The sequence below is a fragment of the Leuciscus leuciscus genome, assembly GCF_965113295.1.
Source record: "Leuciscus leuciscus genome assembly, chromosome: 16".
Lineage (NCBI taxonomy): Eukaryota > Metazoa > Chordata > Actinopteri > Cypriniformes > Leuciscidae > Leuciscus > Leuciscus leuciscus.
In genome coordinates, this window is record NC_138740.1 from 14,255,755 (window position 1) to 14,282,407 (window position 26,653).

The window sequence follows — 26,653 nt, forward strand, 5'->3', positions numbered from 1 at the left end:
AATCCCAGTTGCAAAACATCCAAAGAGTAAATAACCACTGACCCTGCGAGTGAATTAAATCATTCCTCTTAATCTTCATACAGATTATCAGGTGCGGACGCTGCATTTATCACCCCCAACTAATTAAATCCTAATGGCAAGAGAAAAACAAACGCTGAACTCTATTAAAAATCTTAAATTAAATAAGTTACCATCTCAAACTGAATAATGCTCCGAAAGCCTCAAGCGAAAGCAGATACAGAAATACACCAGTGAATACAAACACATTACGAAATTGATTTATTGCATTACAATTCAAGGGAGAACAATATTTTATGCATATTGTGGAATGAAAAGTCCAAAAGCAAAATGAGCAAAGCTGTTGTTGTTGTCAAATCTTTAGGTCAGGGGTGTCCAATCCTGTTCCAACCCCAATTTAACACACCTGAACCAGCTAATCAAGGTCTTAAAAGGCATACTAGAAACTTCCAGGCAAGTGTGTTGAAGTTGAAAGCAAGTTGGAGCTAAACTCTCCAGGGTGTCCGAAATCGGAACTTGAAATTTAGCAAACTGGCATGGAAACCATGCATAAACCATTACTCTGTAGCCACATTGGACCAGCGGTTTTGGAAACCGGATAAACGGATGATTCAGCAGCGGTCGCCATCTTCTGTTTAGATGTGGGAACTCATTCGGCACGTGACTCTCACAGTGCATTCTGGGTATTCTCTAGCCGTTGAGCGTACATCAGTTGAACACTCATTATTTCAGTGCATTGTGGGATTGAATGAGTGCACTCGATAACGTCCACTATGGTTTTGGACACCACTACAAATGGCTGTCCCCTTAAATAGTGCCCTAATTAAGGGTATAGGGGGGGCGATTTCAGACACAGCGCAGGACAGTGGCCCTCCAGGACTGAGTTTGGACACCCCTGCTTTAGGTAAACCAAAATTAGGTGAGCTAATTCTTACTGCTAGACTCAAATAAGATTCAGACTTGTTATATAGAAGGGAAAGGTTGAACAGATTGACTTTTTGGCAGTTTTCAGGGTCCAGTTGGCTAATCTGACATTTACGTGAGGAGAAATGACCAGGAAAATTAAAAGGTTTTTTTATGGGCAGTCGAATGACTTTTATTTGGCATACCATAAGAATCCATCAGGACATCGATGTTTTTGAGAAAAAGGTCTTGTGTTCAGAGGAGGAAGGCATTGATCAATTCACATCCTCTGAACTGGATTGATACCCAGAATGTCAAAACCTTTGGCCATCACAGCTGCGGTGGCTTCACAGAGGAGCATCCGCCACATGTTGACTTTGACCACTTCCCCTGAGGAGAACGATTTAAGAGCAGTCATTAGTCAAACAGGCCATTTTCAAAGAGACAGGTTCATTTCAAATCAAATCAACAACGTTTAGTCACGTCTTGGTCATTAAAGGTCATTTATACTACAGGGCCGTTGAATGCTTGAATCTGATTGGTTGACGAACGTTCTAAGGTGTGCATTATTTTCAGGGAAACGCACGGCTAAAGTAGTTCCAGGCAGGTCTTGACCGCATTACAGTTCCATATCACTTCGCGTAGTCAACTGTAATAACGGAAAATAGGATACAATTCATAACAAGAAAAAGCATTTCGCCCCATGCGCTTGATCTGCAATTTTCAATGTCTAGCTTCACAATCAATAGAAACATGCAGTTTAATTTGAATAAATAAACTATAAAGTCCTATCTATAATCAATAGAAAATTAAACTGAATATAGGCTAAATAAATGGATAGTCCTGCAGCACGGATTTTTATTGCAGATAATTTAACAAATAAATAATTATTGATAGGCCTACTTGTTAAAAGGGCTTTGGGTTTCATTTATTTGGCTAGTCTACTGTCATCTGTCAATAATAGAAAAAAAAAAAAGAATTAACAAATTAATTAAAACTAATTGAATTAATAAATAAATAATAATATTGACGCACATATGCTTTTCTGTCTCATTATTGCAACATCTCTCTCTAATAACTGCATTAATAACTGCATAAAGCCGGGAACACACTTTAAGGCCGGTTATGAATGTAATTTGATACTTATGACTGATCATGCCCAAACGCGTGTTCAGCGCGTTCAGTCTGTGTTCAAAGTCGGTGTTTAAAATCTGCTGCAGTCGATGAAACCAGTCAGAGAATGTGTCAGCTAGTCGTGTGACCCCAGCATTAGTCTGCTATCAGCGGCTCAAACCTCCGTTACTAACTCTGAAATGACGTTTTGGAATTAGCAACGGAGGCATGGGATTAGATGCGTAAGAAATTAGTCCTACATACAAGGAGCATTTTAATGACAAAAACTTTACAAACGTCTTGAAATACATAATCTGAACAATGTTTCGAGGTGTGGTAACTGTAGCATAAGCGGAATAATTGACTTCAGGCCGTTGAATTATTAGAAAAATAATGCACACCCGAGGTGGTAATGCGGTCATGACGCGAAGCGGAGTGGCCGTTACACCTCGGGTGTGCATTATTTTTCTAATAATTCAACGGCCTGTTGTCAATTATTCCTTACTTATTAAACTTGGGGGAAAAAAATCTCTTAAAATACTTTCCCCCCCTAAACTTTAGAAAAAAAGGTCTAATGCACTTCCACAAAAAAAAAAAGTTACAAAGCCTAGTTTTGCCTGGTCACATTTGGACATTAAAATGTTTTATTTATTTATTTATTTATTGTGGAACTGAGCAGTTAATTGCACTTACACCTGTAACATTTTAGGTTTCTGACACAATCTGAGAAAGACTTTATGCCAAAATGCATCAATGTAAAGTTTATTTTATTTATTTTTTTTACACATTTTCAATGGCCAAATGTGACCAACCAATTTCTGTTGTTCCAATAATTTTTAACGTCCTTCCAGCAAGTAGCATTACAAGATGTTTCCTTTTTTTTTTTTTTTACTAGTTTAAAGTGAGACGCATTAGTAACCCAAAATACACTTTTTGGGAAACTTGAAAATGGTCATTATTTTTGCATTTGGTGCCACGGAAATTACATTTTACCTTTAAATCCATGAGCTTTTAAAGCACTGAGCTAAAACAAAAGGAAACCCAAAAGTCCCACAATCAGCAGTTTTTTCAAACTCAGAGTACAGCTAATTTCATTAGTCTATATTAAAAGAAAGAAGCTGTACGATTCAAGAGACAGTAGCTTCATCAGTGCTTAAGTAACTAGTTTTTAATGAGGAGATTCAAATGGGAGTAAAAAACAACTAAGGGATTTTCTATCTGATATTATCCTAGATTAGATTTCCCTGTTCAAATAAATCATTTGTTGTTCATTAAAACGTATTGCAACTGTGAAAAACAAAGTTATTAAATTACATCTAAATTAAAACTCCTCTATTTAGCATCTTTCATTGCAGTATAAAAGTTTATACTGGCCTAGGAGTTGAAACTAAATACATTTCTGGACCAATTAGACTCCAGACACATCTTCTAAAGAGCAAAAACCACATGCTCCAAGTACATTAATTTATTTAACCATTAAAACCTCGAGGTTTTGGGCACAGAGTATGTTTTTCTTTCTGGGCGAGCTACACTTATTTTCAGTCATCACTGTCAGTGAAAGCAAGGAGTATATAGATCCTGCTCACTTCTGGCTTCAGGGTACCCACCTGTCTGCCGGTCCTTCTCCACGCAGTAGCAGCTGTCATAGAACTCTGTGAAGGTGGTGGCCAGCTCGTAGAGGTAGTCGCACAGTGTGTGAAGCAGCAGGTCGTCTGTGATCTTCTGCAGAATCTCTGGGAAGCGCAGGATGCACTTACCCAGTTTCCACTCTTTCTCATGGTCCAGTAAGACCTCTGTGGTCTCAGCTGCTTTGCGCAGGACGGCCTCCTGGATGTTAGCCAGTCTAGCTATAGACCTATAGACAGAAGAAGAATGTGTCTAATAAAAGATAATATACATTTCTGCATGGTCAAACTTGTTCGGTTGTGAGACATGAGTGAACCGACTCGGAGCAAATTTACTTTCATTTACTTTAGTTTGTGCTTGTTCATTGTTTTAGTTTTGATGATGTTTTATGAGTTTTTTTGGTTTCAGTTTATTTCATTTTTATTTAAGCCAAAATTGACACTGCCTATACTGCGTATCATTTAAAAATGCTTAATGCCGTTAATATTCTAAGTAATATGTGAGGGTATTTAAAAAATGTATTTAACAATATTGATGCCATGAAAATGTATTTTAGGGGCTGTTTACACTACACCGTTTTCAACTAAAAATGAAAAACTTTATGCGTTTTGGCCGTTTATTTACACGACAACGGCATTTTAGGGCCCTGAAAACGCAAACTTTTGAAAATGGGTTTCAAAGTGCACGTTTTTGAAAACAATACCATTATCGTGCAACTGGCCTGGCAGCAGAAAACAGCGTTTTTAGTCGTTTTCATAAGGTTATCGTCTGTACACGAAAAATGCAAAAGAAAAAAAAATCAGTTTTTAGTACATCGTTGTTTTGTAAGCATACCCTTAGTTTTAGTTTTTCCCGGTTATACTAGTTTTAAAAAAATAAGTATAGTACTAAAATACTAGTTAACAAAAAAATAGATGTAGTCATCAACGATAACTATGCTGCCATGCGCAAATTACATTTTAGAGGTAGAGCGTATAAAAAGTTTTTTAGTGAATAATAATTTAAATTTAAATAATTTAAACATCTGTTTCTCACTAATTTCACAAAAAAAGTCTTCACAAAACAGCTCATAAGTCATGTGAAACACTTATGATGCTTTTTTTGTCAATTTTGGATCTTGACAGCCACCGGTCACTGTATGTTTTTACTGTATGGGGAAAAGCACTTCTTTTGTGTTCTATAGAAAACACTCATGGGTTTTGAAGAACAATGATGACATCATTTTAATTTTCAAACAAGCTATTCTTTTAAATGGTCAACTACTGAGATCAACACAGGACGACATCAATGCAAATGGCCAAACAAAAGTGCACAAAAGAAAAAAAAAGAAGTGACATTTAACTGTAGCAACAGCTCACATAAATAAGAAAACATGTTACAAGTTACTAAGTGTCTAAAAGGCCTTTCTGCCAGAGAAATAGAGGATCAGGTTTTATTGGATGCATTCTGAGAAACAAAACACTGAAATCCCCATCAACTGCTGCCATGGCCAATTATATATTTTTTGGCTCCTTCTTCTGTCATTGGCTCAGATTTCTACCTTCACTTCTCCCAAATATGATTTTCTGTTACCAATTGTTTTGAACAGCCAATTAAAGACAGGAAAAAGCTCTCCAAATACACGAGAGCCATGAGAGGGATTGTGGTACCCTATGCTCCTGACAGCAGGTCAACAGCACTACTGAGACAGAAGAGCAAACACAAGGTGATAAAGAGTGAGAATAATAGAGCACTTGTGCCGAGCATCCACTCGGGGGACAGCAGAAGTAGATCTGTCACAAACGCACACATTTCAGCCAGAAAACACACTGACTGTGCAGCAGATGCATGCATTCTTTCATGTGCACAAGGCCCCCAATTCCCACACACATACCATTTCAACACAGCGGCATGGTTAAAACTGCCAGGAACGAACATGAAGGGCCATTCAACAGTGTTGGTGAGCTCTTTCTCTACATCCATGTGGGAATCATTCAGGCCAACGTTTCCAGCACAGACCCACATAAAGATATCCCAGAAGGGGTATATCAAAGCCCAGAAGGCCTCCCCTGAAGAAGGCGAAGATGGCTCAATACTGAAGAAGACAATACAGGACATAAGAAAGCCATTCAATGTCCATAGCTTTTTAGTCAACTAGAAAAAAAAAAGAATAACTTTGCTCAAAACAGTGGAGATGATTGTGGACTTTAGTGACTTCAGTGGAGTCATTCAGGTTCCAAGGCATCACCATCTCTCAGGACCTGAAGTGGGACAATCATATTTGCAATATTGCAAAAAAGGCCCAGCAAAGGTTGTAGTTCCTTCGCCAACCTGCCACAGGAGCAGCTGATGCACTACTACTCTGCGGTGATTTGAGTAGGTCCTCTGCACTTCCATAACTGTCTGGTTTGGCTCAGCCTCAAAATCAGACATCAGAAGACTACAGAGGACGGTTTCGGACTGCTGAGAGGATTACTGGTGCTCCCCTGCCCATCCTCCAAGAACTGTATACATCCATGGGTGAGGAAAAGGGCTCAGAAAACTCACTCTGGATTCCTCACACCCCTCCGGCCGGAGCTACAGAGCAATGAGCACCAGAACAGCCAGGCACAAGTTAAGTTTCTTCCCCCAGGCAATCTACATCATGAACAGTTAAATGTTCTCCCCACTGTACAATGATAAATATGTGCAATACCACTTACATTTATTTGACAACATCCTGTCCATACAAATTTGTCTATTTTTGTTTAATAGTGTGAGTGTGAGTGTGAGTGTGTGTGTGTGTGTGTGTGTGTGTGTGTGTGTGTGTGTGTGTGTGTGTGTGTGTGTGTGTGTGTGTGTGTGTGTGTGTGTGTGTGTGTGTGTGTGTGTGTGTGTGTTGTCTGTGTATTGGAAGCTTCTTCTATCACCAAAACAAATTCCTAATAAACAAAGCGCTTTCTGATTCTGATTATTTATGTATGTTTGAATAAATCTGTCATGTAAACAAGTTTTGACAGCACTGTTTAAATGTCTGTATTCAAACAATGAATTGGAATACAAATTATTTTATTAAAAACGGCCTTAAATGCAATTCAAATGTTTTTATCCAACAAAATATTTTATCCAACAAGATATAGAAGTGTTGATTATATCTAGAAATAAACAAAAAGTTTATTTCTAGATATAGAAATATATCCACTATATGACAAGGCGGATTTCCTGATTAGTTTATAGTTTTAGTTGAGATTGGATAAAAAGACCTGATGTATCAACACCCAGCTCTATATAAGAGTGTCCATGATAAAGAAAGAGGAAGTGTCATTTTGTATATATGTTTTATATGGTAAAAAAAATCAAGGCAAAAAGTATTATATATATATATATATATATATATATATATATATATATATATTTTTTTTTTTATATATATATATATATATATATATATATATATATATATATATATATATATATATATATATATATATATAATATATTTAAAAAATCTTAAATAACAAATACATTTTTGGGGAGTCACACCATATCAGATTGTGCAACCTGAACTATTGTGTCATTTAAAGGTCAAATTTACTGCAAAGTTACAAAGCACAGTCACCCCAAAGCGAGCTATTCTTTTTATCGGTGCGCACTGTTTCTGAACTCCCTGAAACGCCTCCATTGTAAAGGGACGAGGCCTGGTTGAGTTGCGCTAGTAGTGTGTTGAAACTCGTGGTTATGTTAAGGGGACAGACACAAAGACTGGGAAAAGAGGTGCTGCACCAATGTCAAATATGTGAAACATAATATTTTCTGAACATTCAAGCATGAAAACCTATTCTAATAGACCGAAAAAAACAAAATCAAGACTTTGAAAAAGGGCATAATAGGTCCCCTTGAAAATACTTAAAAACCAAATGAATAGAAACGACAAAAAAAAAAAAAATATATATATATGTAGTACCACATTGATGCAGATAAATACCCAGCGGGGCTCATTTGATGCGGTTAAAGATATCCATCGCATTGAGTGCTTACCTGATGCGTGTGAAGGCGTATAGGAGGTAGGCTGCAGTGTTGCCCCTGTCATCCAGCATCTTGTCGAAGGAAAAGACGTAGTCATTGATGCGGTTGTGCGAAAGGTCTGCATATTTAATGCAGCCAAAGGCCACGGCACGCTGAGCCTTTACCAGCTCCTCCGGGGTCAGCACCTGCAACACAAACGCTTTCAAAATGTTGATGATCCCCCCGTGAGGTTGAAGCAGCCAAGACCTTTAGCCCCCTTCAGAAAAATAAGTTACCCAGTATGTGCCGAATAGGCAATGAGGATAAAATTACCTACGTTCTAGGGCTGCCCTCGACTAAAGATTTTCCTAGTCGACTAGTAGTCGTTTATTTAAGCGATTAGTCGACTAATCGCGCATTTATTTTAAAGCTGCAGTTCGTAGTTTTCCCTCTTTGTCGTCATCTCTGTTCGAAATCTGTAATTGCAGTTATTCGCGGAATTATCAACTTTACGTGGGTTGTGCCTCGGCACAGTGAATCCAATGTTTTGAGGAGAATGTGCGGCTGTCAGTCACCACACCGGTGTGGATACTGTCATTCGCAATCACAGATTCTACTTTTTGGAAGTACGACCAACATAAGAATTTTCACCGGAAAATGTAATCTGAACAAGTAAGTAACATCCACTTTTGTTCTGACCGAAGACCTAGGATCCGAGGACCGAGGATCCAGAACCTTTCTGGTTGGAGTGAGAAAAGGCTCTAAATCTCCACCTCGAACATCCTCACACGCAATATTGCCTACTAGCCGAGACACCTTCTTTATGTGTACAGATGTGATGTAATGACGCAAAGACATGCTTGAATTTCCCGTGGAAATCCACCAGAACCACCGGAATTAAAAACATTATTACAAGCTTACCGTTTTGAATCGAGCTAAGGCAAGCAGACAGTTTTGAACACTGGCATTTTTAACCCAAAAAAAGTTACGGACTGCAGCTTTAATAAACCATAAATCATAATAATGAGCCTTTAATTGCCAGTAATACATAGCCTACTCAGCGCTCAAACGCACGATTAACTATGCTGCGAAGCAGGGGGGTCTGAAGAGAAGAGAGGTTGTCCCGGTATATTTTTCTGTTGATATGAAAAATCAGGTACTTTTAGCAATATATCAGGTGAATTATGTATATGATGTATATTACGATGTTATGATGAACAATATGCCTTTCTCCACTGACAATTTTTTATTCAAAGCATTTCTAAGGATGTTGTTTTTTAGAAGGCAGCTGTCTGACTCTGAGATAGCAAACGGGAACATGGTTTGTGTAACATTAGCAACACATTATTAGCTGTTAACACATTACTAGTTGATAATGTACTCAAGCAAAAGGCTAATCATTTTAATTACTGTTATGTGTCCGACATTGTAGACAGCTATACATAAAACGCGTTACCATTCTGATACATCGACTTGTAGATGAGTCTGTATAATTCACTCTTCCACTTCTTCTGAATCAGTTTCTGGTTCAAACATAATATGACTGAATTAAACCAGTATTTCCACTTGACATCATGCAGCGTTTACTTCAATAAAGTTGACAGAGTGGATCAGGTATTCTGAGCTGGTGTGAGTGAGCGGAGGCGGGGCTAATTTGCATATTCATGTTTAGGCGTATACAAAATGTGTATAAAATTGTATAACATACTTACAAAATTCTAAGATATTTAAAGGCATGAAGACTTTATTTTTTCCACAGGAAATTTTTTTTTACATGTCATTTTGGTGATCAAAGATGAGTTTTAAGGGATAAAATTACTGACTACAGGGGGATTCTGAAAGCCCTCCAGTCAAGAGCAGTTTGACTATTACTTATGACATCATATACAGCGGCAGATCTAATAGATCTATATCCTGTCTGTTTAATCCTTTAATACAAACTTACGGTGTTTACATTAATTAATCGTCATTAAAGCATTTTGAGATGCAAGTGCATTTAAGTACTTTGGAGTTGCACACAGCCGCGGGCGCTCTTCACAAAGTGCACGTGAGCTTATGAAAGTCTGTCAGTAAGTGAGTTTTGTGTATTGAAATAAGCTTACTGCTTTCCAAACGGCATAAATGATGCCTTCGTAGAGCATTTGGAAACGGAAAACACTGGAATGCCGGAGAGCAAGACCACACATTGTAAGTGTAACAACGAGCAAAACTCACGTTTCTCACAAAGCATATATCCGATGTAATAAAGCGCGCGATTGACCTTGTAATTCACTTCAACCTTTTCGAACTTTGTGGAAGACTATTTTATGGATGGTTCGAGGGTTTGTGTATGTGTGTGGAATTGCAAGACTACAGCTGTTCCTAAAGCACAAATACGACAAATAGTACCAATAGTTTTCAGAATTGCTCCAGAATCGTGATGCATCAGAAAAATCTATTTTTATCTCCCACCCCTAGTGTTCAGAGAGCTTTAAAAAGATGGGGGGGAAAATTGCTTCAGATCAGCAGATCAGATCAAATATTGGCTCTGTCCTACATCAATGATTACGCTCACAGGATCATTGCACGATTACACGCCTGCTAACTTTTTTGCCTAATTTAATGCAGCATATGCTACTTTCAATATTCCTGACAAATAAGGCACTTGGCAAAAGTCTGATTCACTTTAGGGAAAGTAAGTCTTTTTTTTTTATACTTGGTACATCTATAAAATAATAAAATCTACAAAAAAAATTAATAAATCTTTTTAATTGTGTGCTTACCTTTAACGTTTCCAAGTAAGGCTATTCGAGGACATTTACTTTGCTTACTTGCGTCTGAAACAATATAATTGTCTTTTTTCAAACTCCTTTACTGTCAGAAGCTCACTCGTTTGCGAGATATCAATCAAGTGAGCGAGGCATTAGGATGCTCTTCATTTCTGAGCACAAAGGAGTTGTGAGAAATATAGGCAGTAATTGTCATTAGCACATCTGGTCTCATTTGAGATCCATTGATCTCTTCTGACTCGAGCTGAAGTACACAGGCACACAGAAGGAGTTGGGTGGAAGCTTTCAGGCTGAGAAGCATAAGAAGGTGCTAGTTTCCTCTGAGTTTTTAGGGGCTCACCTTATCTCTCTCCTTCTCCTTCAGTTTGTCCATAGATCTTTTCAGACCCTCCTCCAGAAGGTCCATTAATCGCACCGTGTCCCCTGAACGAGTCTTAAACTTTTTCCTGGGATGGAAATTCCATGTTTATAAAAAAAAAAAAAACTCATGGAAATGTGGAATCAGTGCTCTTCAAATACATCATTCAATACAATATTTCTATGACAGCTAAAACTAGTGCTACATGAGCCACTAGCTGATTACTAGATGACAACTGATTAATCGGTCAATTATTTCTTTGATAAATCGTACATTAAATATTCTATTGGGTACCTTGCAAAGGTTTCTCCTTCAAACAATGCTATGGTTTAAAATGTAAAAATGACTAAATAAAGTAACTGGGAAAAAAAGACCTTTCAGCAGATAAACCACCAATGCTAGCATACACATTATCTCCTCTGAACACCCAAGTGTTATTATTTTTCATTAATCTTGCTGTAATCCAGTTATCGTTCATATAAAAATAAAAATAAATGTATTTCATCAAATCTGATGCTGAACAGCAAATATTGCTTTAATCTCAAATTCATTCCATTAATGCTGCGCTCCATGTACCCAAGTATTCATTTAATTACACTTTTTGCAAAACAGAAATGCTTGCATTATAAGAATATATTCAAAAGTTAAGGTTTTTAATATCTCTGAAAAAGGTCTTATGTTCATCAAGGCTGCATTTGTTTGATCACATATACAATAAAAACAGTTTTCTATCTGAATATATTTTAAAATGTAATTTATTCCTGTGATGGCAAAGAAGAATTTTCATTACTCCAGTCTTCAGTGTCACATGATCCTTCAGAGATCATTCTAATATGCTGCTAAACATTTCTGATTATTATCAGTGTTTGAAAACATTTCAAAAGAAAAGCGTTTATTTGAAACAGAAATCTTTTGTAACATTCAAAAAGTTTTTACTGTCACTTTTGATCAATTTAATGCGACCTTGCTGAATAAAAAGAATTAGAACGTAATTCAGAAGTAAATCTTTTGAACCGTAGTTTGTGTACATGTTTTGTTTTTCACAGAAATGCATTTAAACTGCTTTCGGGTCACGCCACAGGTCCGTTGTGGTCACGCACAAAGACTCAGCTAATCAATAATGAAATTTGTTGATTATTTTCCTTATCCATTATAATTAATTTTATTGATTACTAGTTGTTGCAGCACTATGGGTCATCCTGGTGAAAACATGATGCTGACAAAAGGTGACTTCCATACTGATCAATGCACTTACTTGTCCTCCCCGAGCACCACGCCAAAACCTGCATGTTCTACCCGTGTGACCTTGGGATCATACCAGCCTATCAACTGAGCAGCAGCAAAGACCACCTGGAAGTGCATTGCCTGCCGTACATCGTAAAAAAAAAAAACACAGAGAACATTTAGTTACATGACCATCAATACAAATAACACACCAAATAAACAAAAAGTTCGACAAAGTTTGGATCAATATCCTCCTGGTAAATCCTTAAATCAATTTTAGCCAAAGAAAGCATATTTCTTATCTAAACAAAGCAGATTTGTAAACTAGCAGTGTTGATAGTGATGCTAGCAGACCGCGTTCCTGACCTATGCCGCATTAATATTTGAATAGGTGAGGAGTCTATTGCACACATCCATAAACATACAGAAATTTGAATTCTGTGTCTCGCCAAGCGCCCTCGACATCCGCTTCATGTGTCCTCATGCACATCAGATAACTTTGGGAAGGTTTGTGTCGTTCAAGATTTCCCCAACACTCTCCATTACAAACCCATACACCCACACACCTGGCCGCTGTCAGTTACGTAGATGATGATGTCAGCTTTCTCGTCAAACAGACGATTTCTGATGGCAGCCAGATCGGAGGTATCGTAAGTATAGCCTCCGTCCGATTTGACAACCGTCAGGGGAATAGACTGGCCCGGAGCAAAAACTATCTTCCTGCCCTCGTCCAACTCCACCAGCCCTGATGAGAGAGAAGAGCATCAGCAGGGAATGTGAAATTGGATGTATAGTAAAGCTAGAGTCTAAAAATCAATCTTGGAACAACACTGCCCCCCATTGGACATGTGCGGATAGACATGCAATGCTTTTTTTTAAAGGGATGTTCCGGGTCAATCAATTTTTGTTGATTGGCACAGAAAAGACTCGTTTTTGGAAAAACAAACAAAAATTGTGTTTACAGTATCGTACTTACGGTTGCACTGCACCAGAGTAAACATGAAACACTGTTTTGGAAGAACAGCCACTAGTACATGACACCAGTGCAATAAAATTACATATCAACCCTGCCTGTACAACGTTATATTCAATCTTAAAATCATGATGTCAATGTAAATCTTCGCAAGGATAACTGGGACTGTTCAACTGTCAATTATTCTTCAGAACAAACACTCAAACAAATATTAAGCAATTAAAAAATTATAAATGAACAAAAAACTAAATAAAATGGAAATAAATATTAAATAAATAAAATAAAAAACTAACTGATACAAATAAAAAATAAATAAAGTAATACATTTAAAAGTAATAAACAAAAACAACATTTTAAAATTGAAAAAAAGAAATAAATGTTAATCAACTAAAAAATTATAAATAAAACAAAGATACAAAAATATATATATATATATATATATATATATATATATATATATATATATATATATATATATATTATAAATAAAATAATAAAATAATTAAAATAGATAATGAAAACAAAAAACTTTATTTTATCCCATCTTTAAAGTGAAGTGATCTGGACTGCCTGATTGTCTGAACAACAAAAGATTTGAGAAATTATTGATGCAAAAAATGTATGCGCTTCCTATTCAAAATAGGAGTTTTGTGGCTCCAGGGGCCTGTTTCAGAAAGGAGGTTCAACCAACTCTGAGTTAAAACTTGAACTCTGAGTTGACTTAACCTGAGATGGGAAACTCTTGAGTTTTCGGTTAAAGAACAGCTGAAATGAGTTAGTTCAATCAACTCTGAGTTGACCTACTCTGAGTTTAGCACGTGCACCACAACTATAAAAAGCCATTATCAATGGAGCACAGATATTATGAGTCACCATGGCAACAGCGCCAGACAAAAAGAGGTCTTCATATTTCTCACCAGTACGAACATTATTACTGTAATTTTACAGTATTAGAACATTAATACTGTAATTTAATTAAAGGGATTACTCTTAATTCTTCTGTAATTTAAAGTAAAATCTGATGTAATTGCATTACACTATAGAACAATTCTGTATATTTAACATACATTTTTAAAAGGTATATTTTTAATGTAACCTTCTCCCTCTACACACTTTGGTCAATTCAAGAATAATTCATGCAATTTTATATTGTTTATTTGAAAGCATTAAAAGTGCAGTTTCTTGCCTCTCCTTGTATTGTTCAAGTGGTTGAGGTTGATATGGGATTTAGTAATAAGTAGACCAATGCTTTCTAAAGATAGTCATTATTACATTAATCTAATTACACTGTTGAAGATGTCATTTGTAGTGTAATACTTGTTTGTGGGTGTTCACTTTTAACTCTTACAGTAGTTAGTAATATAAGTAACTTACCCAACTGTTATAATATCAGAGGTGAAACTGGAAGAACAGTATGTTATTCAACCTAATTTAAATTTTCATGTAGGTGCAATCCTGCAGGTATTAAAAGAACATGGCAGCAGCTGAAAATTAAATATAAAAACATAATTCAAATCAAGTAAGGCTTGAGCATATCATGGGTGTAGGCTACCTGACTTTACATTTGACATATTAAATAACTAAATAGCATCCAGTGTCAAGCAGTGCAGCAGCATTTTTGGCTGAGGGAATTCCTGGAGGGACTTCATCAGAGCCAGTCACTCCCGAAGATCCAAGGGCCTTCATAAAATGTAGAGGTTTACATGTGTGTTATTTTTTTATATAGGCTATTTTAGAGGCCTACAGAGTTAACATTATGTGTCTACACATCAAACAATCTACACATTCTGATTATTTCACATTGTTATGTGGAGTAGCCTATAGAATCTAAGTTTAAAGGTACAATATGCAAGAATTTTTTTGCCGCTAGAGGGCGCTACATTCCAAACAACAACAACGGCGTAGCTTGATGACGATGTGAAGGAGCGTGGAATGATGGGAACTGTCGTTTTAAACTCCACCGTGGATGTAAATCAGTCAGACGGGAATCGAAAAATCATGTTCATGGATGAGGCTAAGTTCTATTTTTATAAATGTTGCGTTTAATGACATGCTTTTTGTGGCGAGGGGGGCGTGGTTCAGCGCGGTCTGTAACGGGAGAGAGAAGAGACGAGCAAGTAGGTCAAGTGCAAAGTATTATTGGCGTGGAGAGCTTATAAGCCGCGCTGGAACGAGAGAGAGACTGGAGAGAAAATTGGATGCAGAGAAAGAGAACCGGTGGATCCGAGCTCTCATTTTTGAACTGTTTTGTGCGGTCGCGGTTGCCACGGTGAATGCGCGTTGTGCGCGGCTTTTGTTTGTTTTGCTTTATTTTAATAAAGTAGCCTACGAGTCCTAGTCACGCGCCGACCCCTGTCTTCTTCCTTCCTGACTCTTAAACCTCATCACACTTTTATTTCATTAAAATGAATTAACCGCAAGAAAAGTAAGGTTTAATACTAAATTGGTTATCATAGATGTTACTGTATTTGTTGAATTCATTGTTGTGATAACGCTGCGCAGTTTTACATGTTCTAAACAATTGTTGTAAAAGTACATTCGAACATGCCCACATCATTTGCCAAAATACTGATTAATCTTTATGTATAACACATGCTATGTTTATTTACATGGCCATAAACACCAGACGTGATAAACAATGTCAATAAACTAAACACAAATCTAAAGCAATAATACTTTCCTTACATAAACATAACTATTACCGAATGCTACATTTGGAAAATATAAAATTAAGCATGCTTTGTCGACAGAACCAGCAGCAATCGGTAAAGAATAATTGTGTACCATAACGACTGCAAGAAACAAGCTAAAGTTTGTAGCTTGATAGACGCTACAACTACAACTTCCGCATTTGTCCAGGACTCCACGCAGTACGAGCGGAAACCGAGGGTAACGCGGATATGACGCAATTGACTGGCGACTCCCAGCTCACCCCTGCTCTAACGCCCCGTTTCCTTGGTTAAAATCGCAATTTTCTCACGATTTAAAAATAGTTGGAAACATTTGGGATATTGTAAGTAATCAACTTAACAAAATATATAACACTGGCCTTGAGATTTTGGGATATTTTAATGCAAAATTCTTACATATTGTACCTTTAAATCTAAGTATAAACGGGTATTCTTATATTCGTATCTCTCCCCGCGCCCCCAGAGTGTGGAAGAACAGCAGGATGACGGTCCATCAACTTCTGTTGCACAGTTCAGTGATTTCCAGTAAATGCCAGTTTAATTCTGTAAAATTTGTTTAGAACTACATTATGTAACTCTAATCTACTACTGTATTTTTAGTTGCCAGTTAAGGAGTTATCGACTTCATCTTATTAAAAAAATTGGGGGGGAAAAACAGCAGTAAAAATAGCAATATTTTTATATACAATAATAAAAGATTAATTTTATTAATAAAAATGTACTGAAAGAATGAATGAGGTGTTTAAACACCACTTCCTCTTTAAAAAAGGGGAGGAGACCGAAATAAACTCTGGGTTTACCGAAGAAAACCTGTTCCCGACCAGGTTAGGTTCACAGAGTAAGTTACCATGGTAACTGACTCTGAGTATAAGTTACCTCTCTTTCAGAAACAGGCTTGACTTACTCTGCTTTCTCAGGTTTAACATACCTCCCATTCTGAAACAGAGAACTCAGAGTTTCCCTCATTTCAGGGTTAACATACTCAGAGTTTTCACTTAACCTCCTTTCTGAAACAGGCCCCAGATCCATGTGTGTTAGCTTTGAGCCCATCAGTATTATGGTGTATACCAAAAATTTCCCAAAATAAACTTTTAACCCTTTGATATGTCCCACCCACACTTCCCTTTTCAATCAGAAACCCAAAAACACAGGAAATAAAGCAACATATTAATATTTATTCAAATGTCAATAGACTATGATATCTGTTCTCAAAGCAAGCAAAGTTTACTATTAGTGACTAAGACAACAGACTAAAGAAAGAGTCAGAGAACTCTCCACCTGTACCTTTTTCCTCAAACTCTTTCACCACGGCTGTCATCATGTCCTGGTAGAAGGACTCTCCTCTCTCTTGTATGCGAATTTCCAGGCAGTCGTAAATCTTTTGAAACTCTGCATCAGCAAAGCGGACAGAAGCGGAAGGGACAAGACGGTTTAATTACAACAGTCACACCACAGGGAAATCAAATGCAGCACCCTCCTGGTTTAGCAAAGCCTGATTGGACAGCATCAGCAGAAAAAAACACACTAATTGACCTTCATTAGGCAAGCCTCAGTGGGGGAACGAGGTTTGATTAAAGGGTAAAGGTAGATGCTGTCACATCAGAGTCTAGAGCTGGTGTCGCCGGATGCTGGTGAAGGGCATCGGTGTGTTCGAACTTGTTTTAACAAACGTTTTGCCTCTGCAATAAATATAGAAATTGCAGAATGCATGTGTGAATAATGTCTCAGCTTATAAATGTCGGACGTATTATTATAGAATTTAATCAAAATGACAGATAAAGCGTCTAAAAATGATAACATTTCCGACATGAAAGCTCTTAAATTAAATTACAATATTTGGAACAGAAGCTTCACTACTTTAGAAAAACACATAATCCTGTCTGGAAGTAATGCGAGTAAATGATGAATTTCATTTTCTGCAGTATTTTTTTTCTAGTTACTGGTATAAACTATATAGACACTGAGTCCACGCTTATGTTAACTTACTACTAAGATGCAGTTATATACTGACCTCTACTGTCCTTATAAAATATTAGGCAACACTTTAGAATAATGGTCCGCCATTATTAGGTAATGCAGGACAAATGAGAAGTACTACATTAACACTTCAGTTACTACTATTAACTAACATGGAAATAAGATGAACTAATCAGTAAGTAATATCAAATTTAAGACTGAGATTGTTCCTTATTAGGTCTTCAATAATTACAGAATGAAATTAGCCTCATTAATAACTAACTATGACAAATTATAAAGAATTACTAATTAAGTTCACACTTTAGATTAGGGTCCAATTCTCTTTAACAAACTATAAACTACGACTTTTGCCCCAATAAACTCCTAATTACTGTTTATTAAAACAAAGGTGGTTGTTAAGTTTAGCTATTGGGTGGATTAAGGGATGTAGAATATGGGCATGCAGAATAAGGCATTAATATGTGCTTTATAAGTACTAATAAACAGCCAATATATCCTAGTAATATGAATGCTAATAAGCATCTAGTTAATAGTGAGAATTAAACCCTAAACTAAAGTGTTATCCTATTCCTAATCAATTACTAATCATTACATTATTGTGTGTCTGAGACGTAATTAATCATATTTTTTACTCTGAATATAGTCATGAAATGCATCAGAAGTGTTGCCTAGTCACTCTGCAGGAACTATTAGTGATCCGATAAAATGATGGTCCAGATCACTAGTAGTTCAGAGTAAAAAAAGATGATTGATTGCCTCAGACACATGATAATGTTGTAATTAGTTATTAATTGGTAACTCTTAATAATTTGTCATAGTTCGTAATTAGTTCTTAATGAGGCCATTCTCATTCAGTAATTATTGATTACATAATAAGGAACTATCTCAGTCCTAAATTTGATATTACATACTGATTAGTTAAGCTTGTTTCCATATTAGTTTATAGTAGTAGCTAAAGTGTTGATGTAGTACCGCTCATTTGTCCTGCATAGTTACCTATTAATGACAGACCATTTATTCTAGTGTTACCAAATATTCTAGTGTTAAATAATATTAGTCTAAACCCTGGTGATGTCAAAAGTGATGTCATTGTTCGGATCTCGCGTGGCATGCTACATTTGGTCAATGTGCACTTTTAGGCTTTATTCCCATTGGAGGAATTTGAGGGAAGTCTGCCTGAGTAGATGCTGCAGTTTGCATGCTACTTTGAGAAGAAAATAATGTTTTTATCCATTAAAAATCCTGTAAAGTACTTTTAAAACATTAAAATAAATGCAAATTTTCATAATGCATTATCATAAAAAATTAACTTAGATTAATATAAGTATTTTTAATTATTAATATAGTTTTCAATTGTGAATGCAATAAATAAAAAATTATTACATTATAAATATAAAACCTAAAATATAAGACTGCAGTTCTTATTATTAGGCAATATATTTTAAAGTCTAACCAAGGCATCATTTAATTGATCAAAAATACAGTACAATGCCATACCGTGAAATATTATTACAAATTTAAAGTAACCATTATCAATTTTAATATATTTTCAAATGTATTTTATTCCTGTGAAGGCAGATATGAATTGCTCCAGTCTTCAGTGTCACATGATCCTTCAGAAATCATTCTAATACGCTGATTTGCTGCTCAAGAAACATTCCTGACTATTATAAATGTTGAAAAGGTTCATATTTCTGTGGAAACTGCAATACTTTTTGTTCAAGATTCCTTTATGAATAGTAAAATCAAAAGAACAGCATTTATTTGAAATCTTTTGAAGCACAATAAACGTCTTTAATGTCACTTTTGAACAATCGAATACATCCTTGCTGAATAAAAATATGAATTACAAAAGAAAAAGTTAAAGGTTTTGTAGTTGTTTGCATCTTTGATATTTTGTCTGCTTCCTTTACTAGTTAAAAACTCACATTATCCTTAGATAAATAAAGTAGGGCGAACTACATCTTATTGCCATTTCATGCTGGTTCAGCTGATATTCTCTCCACACTGCGGGCTGTTGTTTCAGAGAATAATGTAACGCAGAGCGTGTCGGCTGTAAATGCCTCTAGAGGGCACATGCTGTCTGTGGAGGTTTGTACTAGCATTAATGTGGCAAGGCTTTAGTCTATTCAATACTTGATAAAGTGAGAATGACATTCTTAGTGTGCCTCACACGTACCGTTCCGGGAAACGTCACAGATTAGTTTCCAGGCTTTGATGAAGTCAGTCTCTTTGCTCTGGAGTTTAACCACACACTGGTAGGCCCTCTTCTTAAACTCTTCATCCTCATCAAACCTCTTCTTAGACTCCTGATAGAGATGAGAGAAGAAACGAGCTGAACAGCTTTGAAAAGTAAAACATTCAGCCAAACAGGATGAAAGCTCTCAGTGAAACCAAGAATCCTTCAAAGCCTCCTGCAAAAAGACTATATTGCAGGGTACCATAAAAACCTCTACATTTTTGTGGAGACAAAATGCAAACAATAAAACCACAAATCTAAGTTAAAGAATAACTCAATCAGAATAGTGTCCCATGTAAAAAATAAATAAATAAATAATAATAAAAGAGGGTAAAGGTTGTCACACTTCACTTTCATTTTTTCTCTCAACTGTGTAACACAGCAGTTTAGCAACCAAACATTCTGTTGGGTAAGCAAAATGTCTATGTAAGCAATAAGAAGAACATCAAATGCATCACAACAAATGAAAAGCACAACGTGTTCAGACAGACCTGCAGAAAACAGCTGATTCTTGCAGTTTGTGTGCATTTTTTTGAGAATGTTTACTATTTTTATGACAGAGCCAGTATAGAAGGAAAAGGAAATTATAGGAGTTGAGTAACACTTTATTTTAAGGGTCCATAACTATTCAGTAGTTAAGCATTAACACACCGCTAGTTCATGATTTACTGAACATATAGTTAAAGCGTATTAGCTATTATTTATGCAGTAGTTCAACTTTTACATAATTAACTGAACATATAAGCATTATTTGATTAAACATTTGAAGGATAAATAAGCAGAAATAAGCAAATCCACTTCAGGTTGTATATAACGTGTACTCACTTTGTAGAAAGACTGAAGGTCACTAATAGGTGGAGAAACACTGAGATAATTTGGGAACTTGTCTTTCAAATGAGCAATGAGCATCCCAAACTGTGTCCCCCAGTCTCCAACATGGTTCAACCTGACAGACAGAGATAGAGGACGAAAGGATTAAAGAGATGCACTAATGAACACACAGATTACTGCAGGCCAATTCATTCCCATGTGTTACGCAGCACGTTTGAGCTTCAGCAAAAACCAATGAGGTTCATTCTTGTGTTACACAGCACGTTTGAGCTTCAGCAAGAACCAATGAGGTTCATTCTTGTGTTACACAGCACGTTTGAGCTTCAGCACGAACCAATGAAGTTCATTCTCGTGTAACGCAGCACGTTTGAGCTTCAGCAAGAACCAATGAGGTTCATTCTCATGTTACAAGTGAAAACGTGCAGCCGCTCTAATGACGAAAAACACGACATTCACTGAACAAAAACTTTCTAACTTCATTTGACCATGATTTTGGTAAAGTGTTAATAATATAATGACACATGCAAGTATATGATCACATATAATAAAGCCACAATATCAAATTTCACATTATTGTGTTTATTATTAAAAATGGTCTAATGTCACAATATGAGGTAAATCCGGCCCTGGTTGCAGCCACTGGGCTATAATAATATTCACAGATCTAGCCTATGTGACATGGTTGTGTAAGATTTGGCAATAGTGGACAGCCTATACACCGGTCAAAAAATAAATAAATAAATAAAATCGGGCCAACTCCCCGAATTCTTTAAACATGCTTGAAAATGATCGGTGCTCGTAACATGCTCGTCTCTTAATTCCTTTCACACAACGCGAGCCGCGACCATATGAGCATCAACGATTTCCAGGCAATTTCTCCCGACAGCAAAAAAAAAAAGAAAAAAAGTATTAATAAAAAAAAATAAAAAAAATCGCAGCGGGTGCGCCAATTTTTCCAGCAATCAGTTATCACTTCTGATCAATCGGTTGACCTCTAAAACAGATATTTAAATTTTATGAAAGCTCACAGTTGAGCTTCACAACTAATACACACCAACCTTAGCACATCATAACCCAGGAACTCAAAGAGTCGACACATGCTGTCTCCAATAATGGTGGAGCGCAGGTGACCGACATGCATCTCTTTGGCAATATTAGGTGAGGAGAAGTCCACAATAACCTGAAAAACAGCAATAAGGGTAAAGACCACTTGATAACACACTGCTTTATAGAACTATTTTGTGATGCATTTCATCACTACAGTGAAACTCCTACCTTCTTTTTCTTCACCAGTGGTGGAGGCTGAACTCCATTCACAAGCAGGTTTGAGAGAAGTTTAGAGACAAACATTCTCTTGAGATGAATGTTGATAAACCCTACAATGCAATATGTACTTGGTTATTTATAATAAATCTTTAAAATGATGGAGAGAAAAAAAATGATGTTCTGAACAAACCTGGTCCTGCGATTTCTGTTCTCTCAATGAACTCATTGTTGGGAATGTTTTGGATAACCTTCTCTGCTATCTCCCTGGGGCTGACCTTCTGTCCTTTAGCTTTCATCATCTTAAAACATACATTTACAAATATAATTCCATACAACTGGACAAAAGAATCAATTCACATCAACATTCTTCAAAAAAAAATTCTTTCGACAAAAAGTTTGGAACGACATTAAAGGGGAGCATCAGAACGCTTGATGAAAATGTGGACATCATATAAGGAAAACTGACCTGAGACATTGCCATGGCACTGTTACACTGATAATCGCCAAACTTGGCCTGCTGGTTGGGGGAGACCGAAAGTGGCGGGTTCTCTAGGTCAGGGTAGGCGATACTGATGGCCTTCCCAAAGATCTGCTGCAAACACTGGTTGATGTTCAACATCGCCTTGCCGTTTTGGCTCATCTCCTCCTGTAAACTCTGAGGAAACACAGTAGCAACAGATTTAATTACTGAATTGCAGTGTTATTTTAGTATATACTATGTATATGTTCACACAGCAGCAGAATATGGTTGTCAGTCCTGTATTTAAGGCCTTAATACAGTTACGTTCACACACAGCTCAGTTATTTACGAGAGTGACAATCGCATTCTATAACTGAACTCACACCCGTATACATTTTTAGAACTCACAACCACATTCTCCGTGTGATCGGAACCGGACTGGATAACTAGTTTTCTGTCACATCATACAGTGCGACTGCGAGAGACGCTGCGCTGCAGAGATACACGACTACTGTGTGTTGAGGGTTTTCATGTTTGGTTTCAGTCATTTATAATGATGGAGATATGAGCTGTGTGTTATCTGAAGGTTTCAGATCCAGTTTGCTCTGCTCTCCACCCAGATATAAAAGCTGCTGTCGGTTAATGAAGATTTGACGGATTAACTTGTGGCTCGATTGGACTCTTGTTGTGTCAAATGTGATGAGGCTTTCCAGTTTTATAGATGTCACCGTCTTTGATATCACTTTGGTCACTTTCACTTTGGTTTACTGATAAGAGAAAACGGGCTTGACTCCCGCTGCACCTTCATACAGACAGTATTCGAGACGCTACTGTAAGTTGCTGTGTGAACGGGACATTTTGAGACTCACACCTGTAAGTAATTGCGGTTGTCAATCCTAAAAACTGACAGTGTGAACATAGCCTATTATAGTATTTAATCATATTTAGAATAAGCTTTTATTTTATTTTCAGTTTTCGTTTTTTATAATAATTCTATTTAGCTTATAAACTAAGTATAAAAATGTTATAATAACTGTGGCTGCAATTATCCATGAGATCATGTATTGCATTATACGGTGCATTGCAAGGTATAAATAATGCATTAAGAATAGTTTGATATTAATGCATTATGTATACAGGCAAGTGTAACCTAATTTTGAATCCTTTAAGTTTTAGTTAACAATAACAGCACTGCTAAATTGTTTCATCAAATCCCTCATTCAATGTAAAAAAAAAAAGACACGTTTACATTATTTATAATTTTATTAGATTCAGGCAATGTAACAAACAAGTCACAGAGAAACTGATTATCCTTTTGTGAACATCACATTGTGGCATTTACAACCCAAAACTATTTCATATGAATGCACGGATTCATATTTTGGCCATTACTGATAAGCTGATAATTATTTTCATGTTATGGTTGATAACCTATAAATGGCAGAATATATACTTTATATATTTTTTGCCTAAATAAATCTAGTTAAAATTAAAACTAAAAACTAAAATCAATCCTTTTAGTTGTTACAAGTGAATTTAGGCATGTCATGTAGCATATGAGGTAACACTTTATTTTAATAGCCCACTTTAGACATTACACTAACTATAAGTAACATTGCATGTCAACTAGCAGTCATAACAGTATCAGTCTCAGTATAATTTTATGTAATGCCATGTTAGCATCTGTGGCTATCTTCATGGCAAAAACTAAATTACAAAAATACAAGAGTTACATATATGCAATAAAAATAAAAACCAAGCAAGCAGAAAAAAAAATACAGCAATTAATATTATACCGTATCTGTGATACAAATTCTAAAACATTTTCTGGTAAGATCTTACTAAACAAGTCCTTAGGTGAGCATTAAAAAAAACTTTCTGCTTGCATTAAAAGTGGGACAGTCCAATAAAATGTATTTAATGGAAAGGGGGGTCTTGCAGAATACATAAAGTTGGGTCCTCGTCTTAAAGAAAAAATGCATGTGTCTATTCTTGTATGACCTATACAACATCTGGTGAACACCACTTGATCAAATCTTGTTTTAAGGGAGATTAAAAGTCAGATTTCAGGATGGATTTCAAGTCATTTATTGTTTGTACACGTATCCCACTTTTCTTGCCACTTAATAATTAATGACTGACAGTAGGTCTAAGGTCTAAGGAATTTGACATTCTTCTACATCCAGCAGTCATTAGAGTATTAGTAGACTGTCTGCTTATTATCTAACACTTTATTTTGATGCTCCCCAAGTTACAGACATTCTACTGACTATATGTAACTTTGCAACTACATGTCAACTTATTCAACTAATTCTAACACTAACCCTAACACTCTGAGTTTACATGTTAGTTGACATATAGTTGCAAATGAATGAGGGTTAGTTGACATGTAGTTGCAAAGTTACTTGGTAAGTAGAATGTCTAAAGTGGACTATGAAAATAAAGCGTAATGAAGTATGAAAACATTTTTCATTTTGAGATTTGTAAAAAAAAAATCATTTTGAGATTTGTTAAAGATTACATTAAATATAAGATTCACTTTAAGTGAGTGAGAGATGAGGACAAAACGTTTATAATTGTGATAATTAGGCGGGAAATCAGAAATCACAATAAAATATCCAATATTGACGGATACTGATATATATATATTTTTTTTATCTGATAATCGATATGCCATAATGCATAATTTCAGTGCAGATTGTTTTGAGATCCTGTTACAATGTACTAAAGCTTTGCAAATACAAGTTTTACAGAACATTCCATAGGAATGAACTAGAAATTTCCACAAACAGCAAACATTTTCAATAAAATGTGCCGGTGACGAGTCCAAATTATTGTTTTTTATTCTTACATTAGCTGCTGACGCATAACTGAATGTGTGAAATGTATGTAATTGCACAGAACATGCACTGAACATTCGCAGTGAAGGTCAAACTGTCGCCCTACAAGGATTACAATCATCTCATTTAAAGGAAGAGCACATCACACTCACTGCTTTCAGGATGTTGAGGCGGTACTTCAGACGGGAATTCTCCTCTCGTAACTCATCCAGCTGTGAAGAAGTGAAGTTCAGCTGCTGTGGATCTCTCAGCCTCTCGATTTCGTCCTGGAGTAACTTGATTTCTCTTTCCTACATGGCATATTGAAAACACAGGAAATCTCAGAAAGGCAAGGGACAAAGATCACAACCATCAGATACCACATATCTCAGTTATAAGAAGTACTTCAAAGTGCAAGCTGATTGTGCCAGTAAAATTGAGACACGTGACGTCACTAATATTGTTAATGCTGCTACACAGTTCTATTTCAGTTTCACTTTGACTGGGAATGTGGTTACTTCCCATAGGCTTTCTATTCAAAGTAAGTACAAAAAACACCACATTCACAAGCATACGTCTTTGCATTTAAGCATTATGTGGACTTCAGTTTCATGATGCTCATATTGTTAATGTAAGTTACATACAATAACCCTCAACGCATCCTAGCTCTGCAGCTCACTAGATATTAAGGCACCCTCAGTGTCGTGATTTATTCTCTTCATATTTAAATTAAACAGCTAGACTAATGTATTCAACATCCCATCAGAGCCGAATGTGCGTACGTTGTACGTTGACAGTCAGACTTGCATGCGTGTTTCAGTCTCTTACGTCAGAACGCGAGAAACATGAACACAACTTTTAAATGTACAAAACTTTTAGCGTTTTAATGCAAAGCTGACCTGTCGCTGAAGTCGGGACGTGTGCTCGCCAACGGGGTCGCCCATTCTTTTCCGATAAAGTTAGGTAAAAACAGCCACAAATTCTACAAATGTGCACTTCTCCAACGTGAAGAATCGCCTTCACCGGCTTCGTCGCGTCACTTCCGTTTACCAGCGAATGGTGAATCAGTTGGACGGGTTCATAAAACTGGTCTGAACGATTCGTGGTCCCATATGAGTGCAGCAGTCGTGTTCCGGAAGTAAAAAACATAAATTTTCTCCTTAGAGGAATTGATTTTGAATGATAACTTACAAACCTTTAAAGAAAGATTTACTGTGAGCGACGTATATATATATTTTTTTAATAATCGCAAATCATGGTGAGAAACTACATTACCCATGATTCTGCAGATGCTATCTCCACCAATCAGAGCATCAAACATGCAAATGCTATACACGCTCTCAAAATACTTAAATATTTGAACGTGTGCAATTTTGGAATACATTTTTACATATACAAATAAATGGGGTAAATACTGAAAACGTG

The 26,653-nt window shown here is 36.4% G+C and overlaps 1 protein-coding gene and 1 long non-coding RNA gene across 2 annotated transcripts; one reads left to right on the top strand and one right to left on the bottom strand.

Moving 5' to 3' along the window:
• Window positions 1-262: 262 nt before the first annotated feature.
• rars1 (arginyl-tRNA synthetase 1) lies at window positions 263-26,283 on the bottom strand. The gene is made up of 15 exons (XM_082141289.1): window positions 26,128-26,283; window positions 25,402-25,539; window positions 22,416-22,604; window positions 22,140-22,248; window positions 21,959-22,059; window positions 21,742-21,863; window positions 20,678-20,798; window positions 19,793-19,922; window positions 16,921-17,025; window positions 12,540-12,718; window positions 12,005-12,114; window positions 10,732-10,837; window positions 7,657-7,829; window positions 3,642-3,889; window positions 263-1,311 (listed from the first exon to the last, which is right to left on the bottom strand). Exons 1-15 carry the CDS (start codon window positions 26,170-26,172, stop codon window positions 1,202-1,204), a joined length of 1,986 nt encoding a protein of 661 aa, XP_081997415.1. The 5' UTR covers window positions 26,173-26,283; the 3' UTR covers window positions 263-1,201.
• LOC309478065 lies at window positions 20,809-21,403 on the top strand. Its single transcript, XR_014198801.1, has 2 exons — window positions 20,809-20,922; window positions 21,076-21,403. It is a non-coding gene; the product is annotated as an uncharacterized lncRNA (long non-coding RNA).
• Window positions 26,284-26,653: the final 370 nt, after the last annotated feature.

Excerpts from the sequence above, each read along its gene's own strand:
- rars1 (XM_082141289.1), bottom strand. The coding sequence starts at position 26,172 with ATGGGCGACCCCGTTGGCGAGCACACGTCCCGACTTCAGCGACAG. Across the intron at positions 22,605-25,401 it reads GCCTCAACATCCTGAAAGCA|AGTTTACAGGAGGAGATGAG; the intron begins GTGAGTGTGATG and ends GTGTTTCCTCAG. Across the intron at positions 1,312-3,641 it reads GGAGAAGGACCGGCAGACAG|GGGAAGTGGTCAAAGTCAAC; the intron begins GTGGGTACCCTG and ends CGTTCTCCTCAG.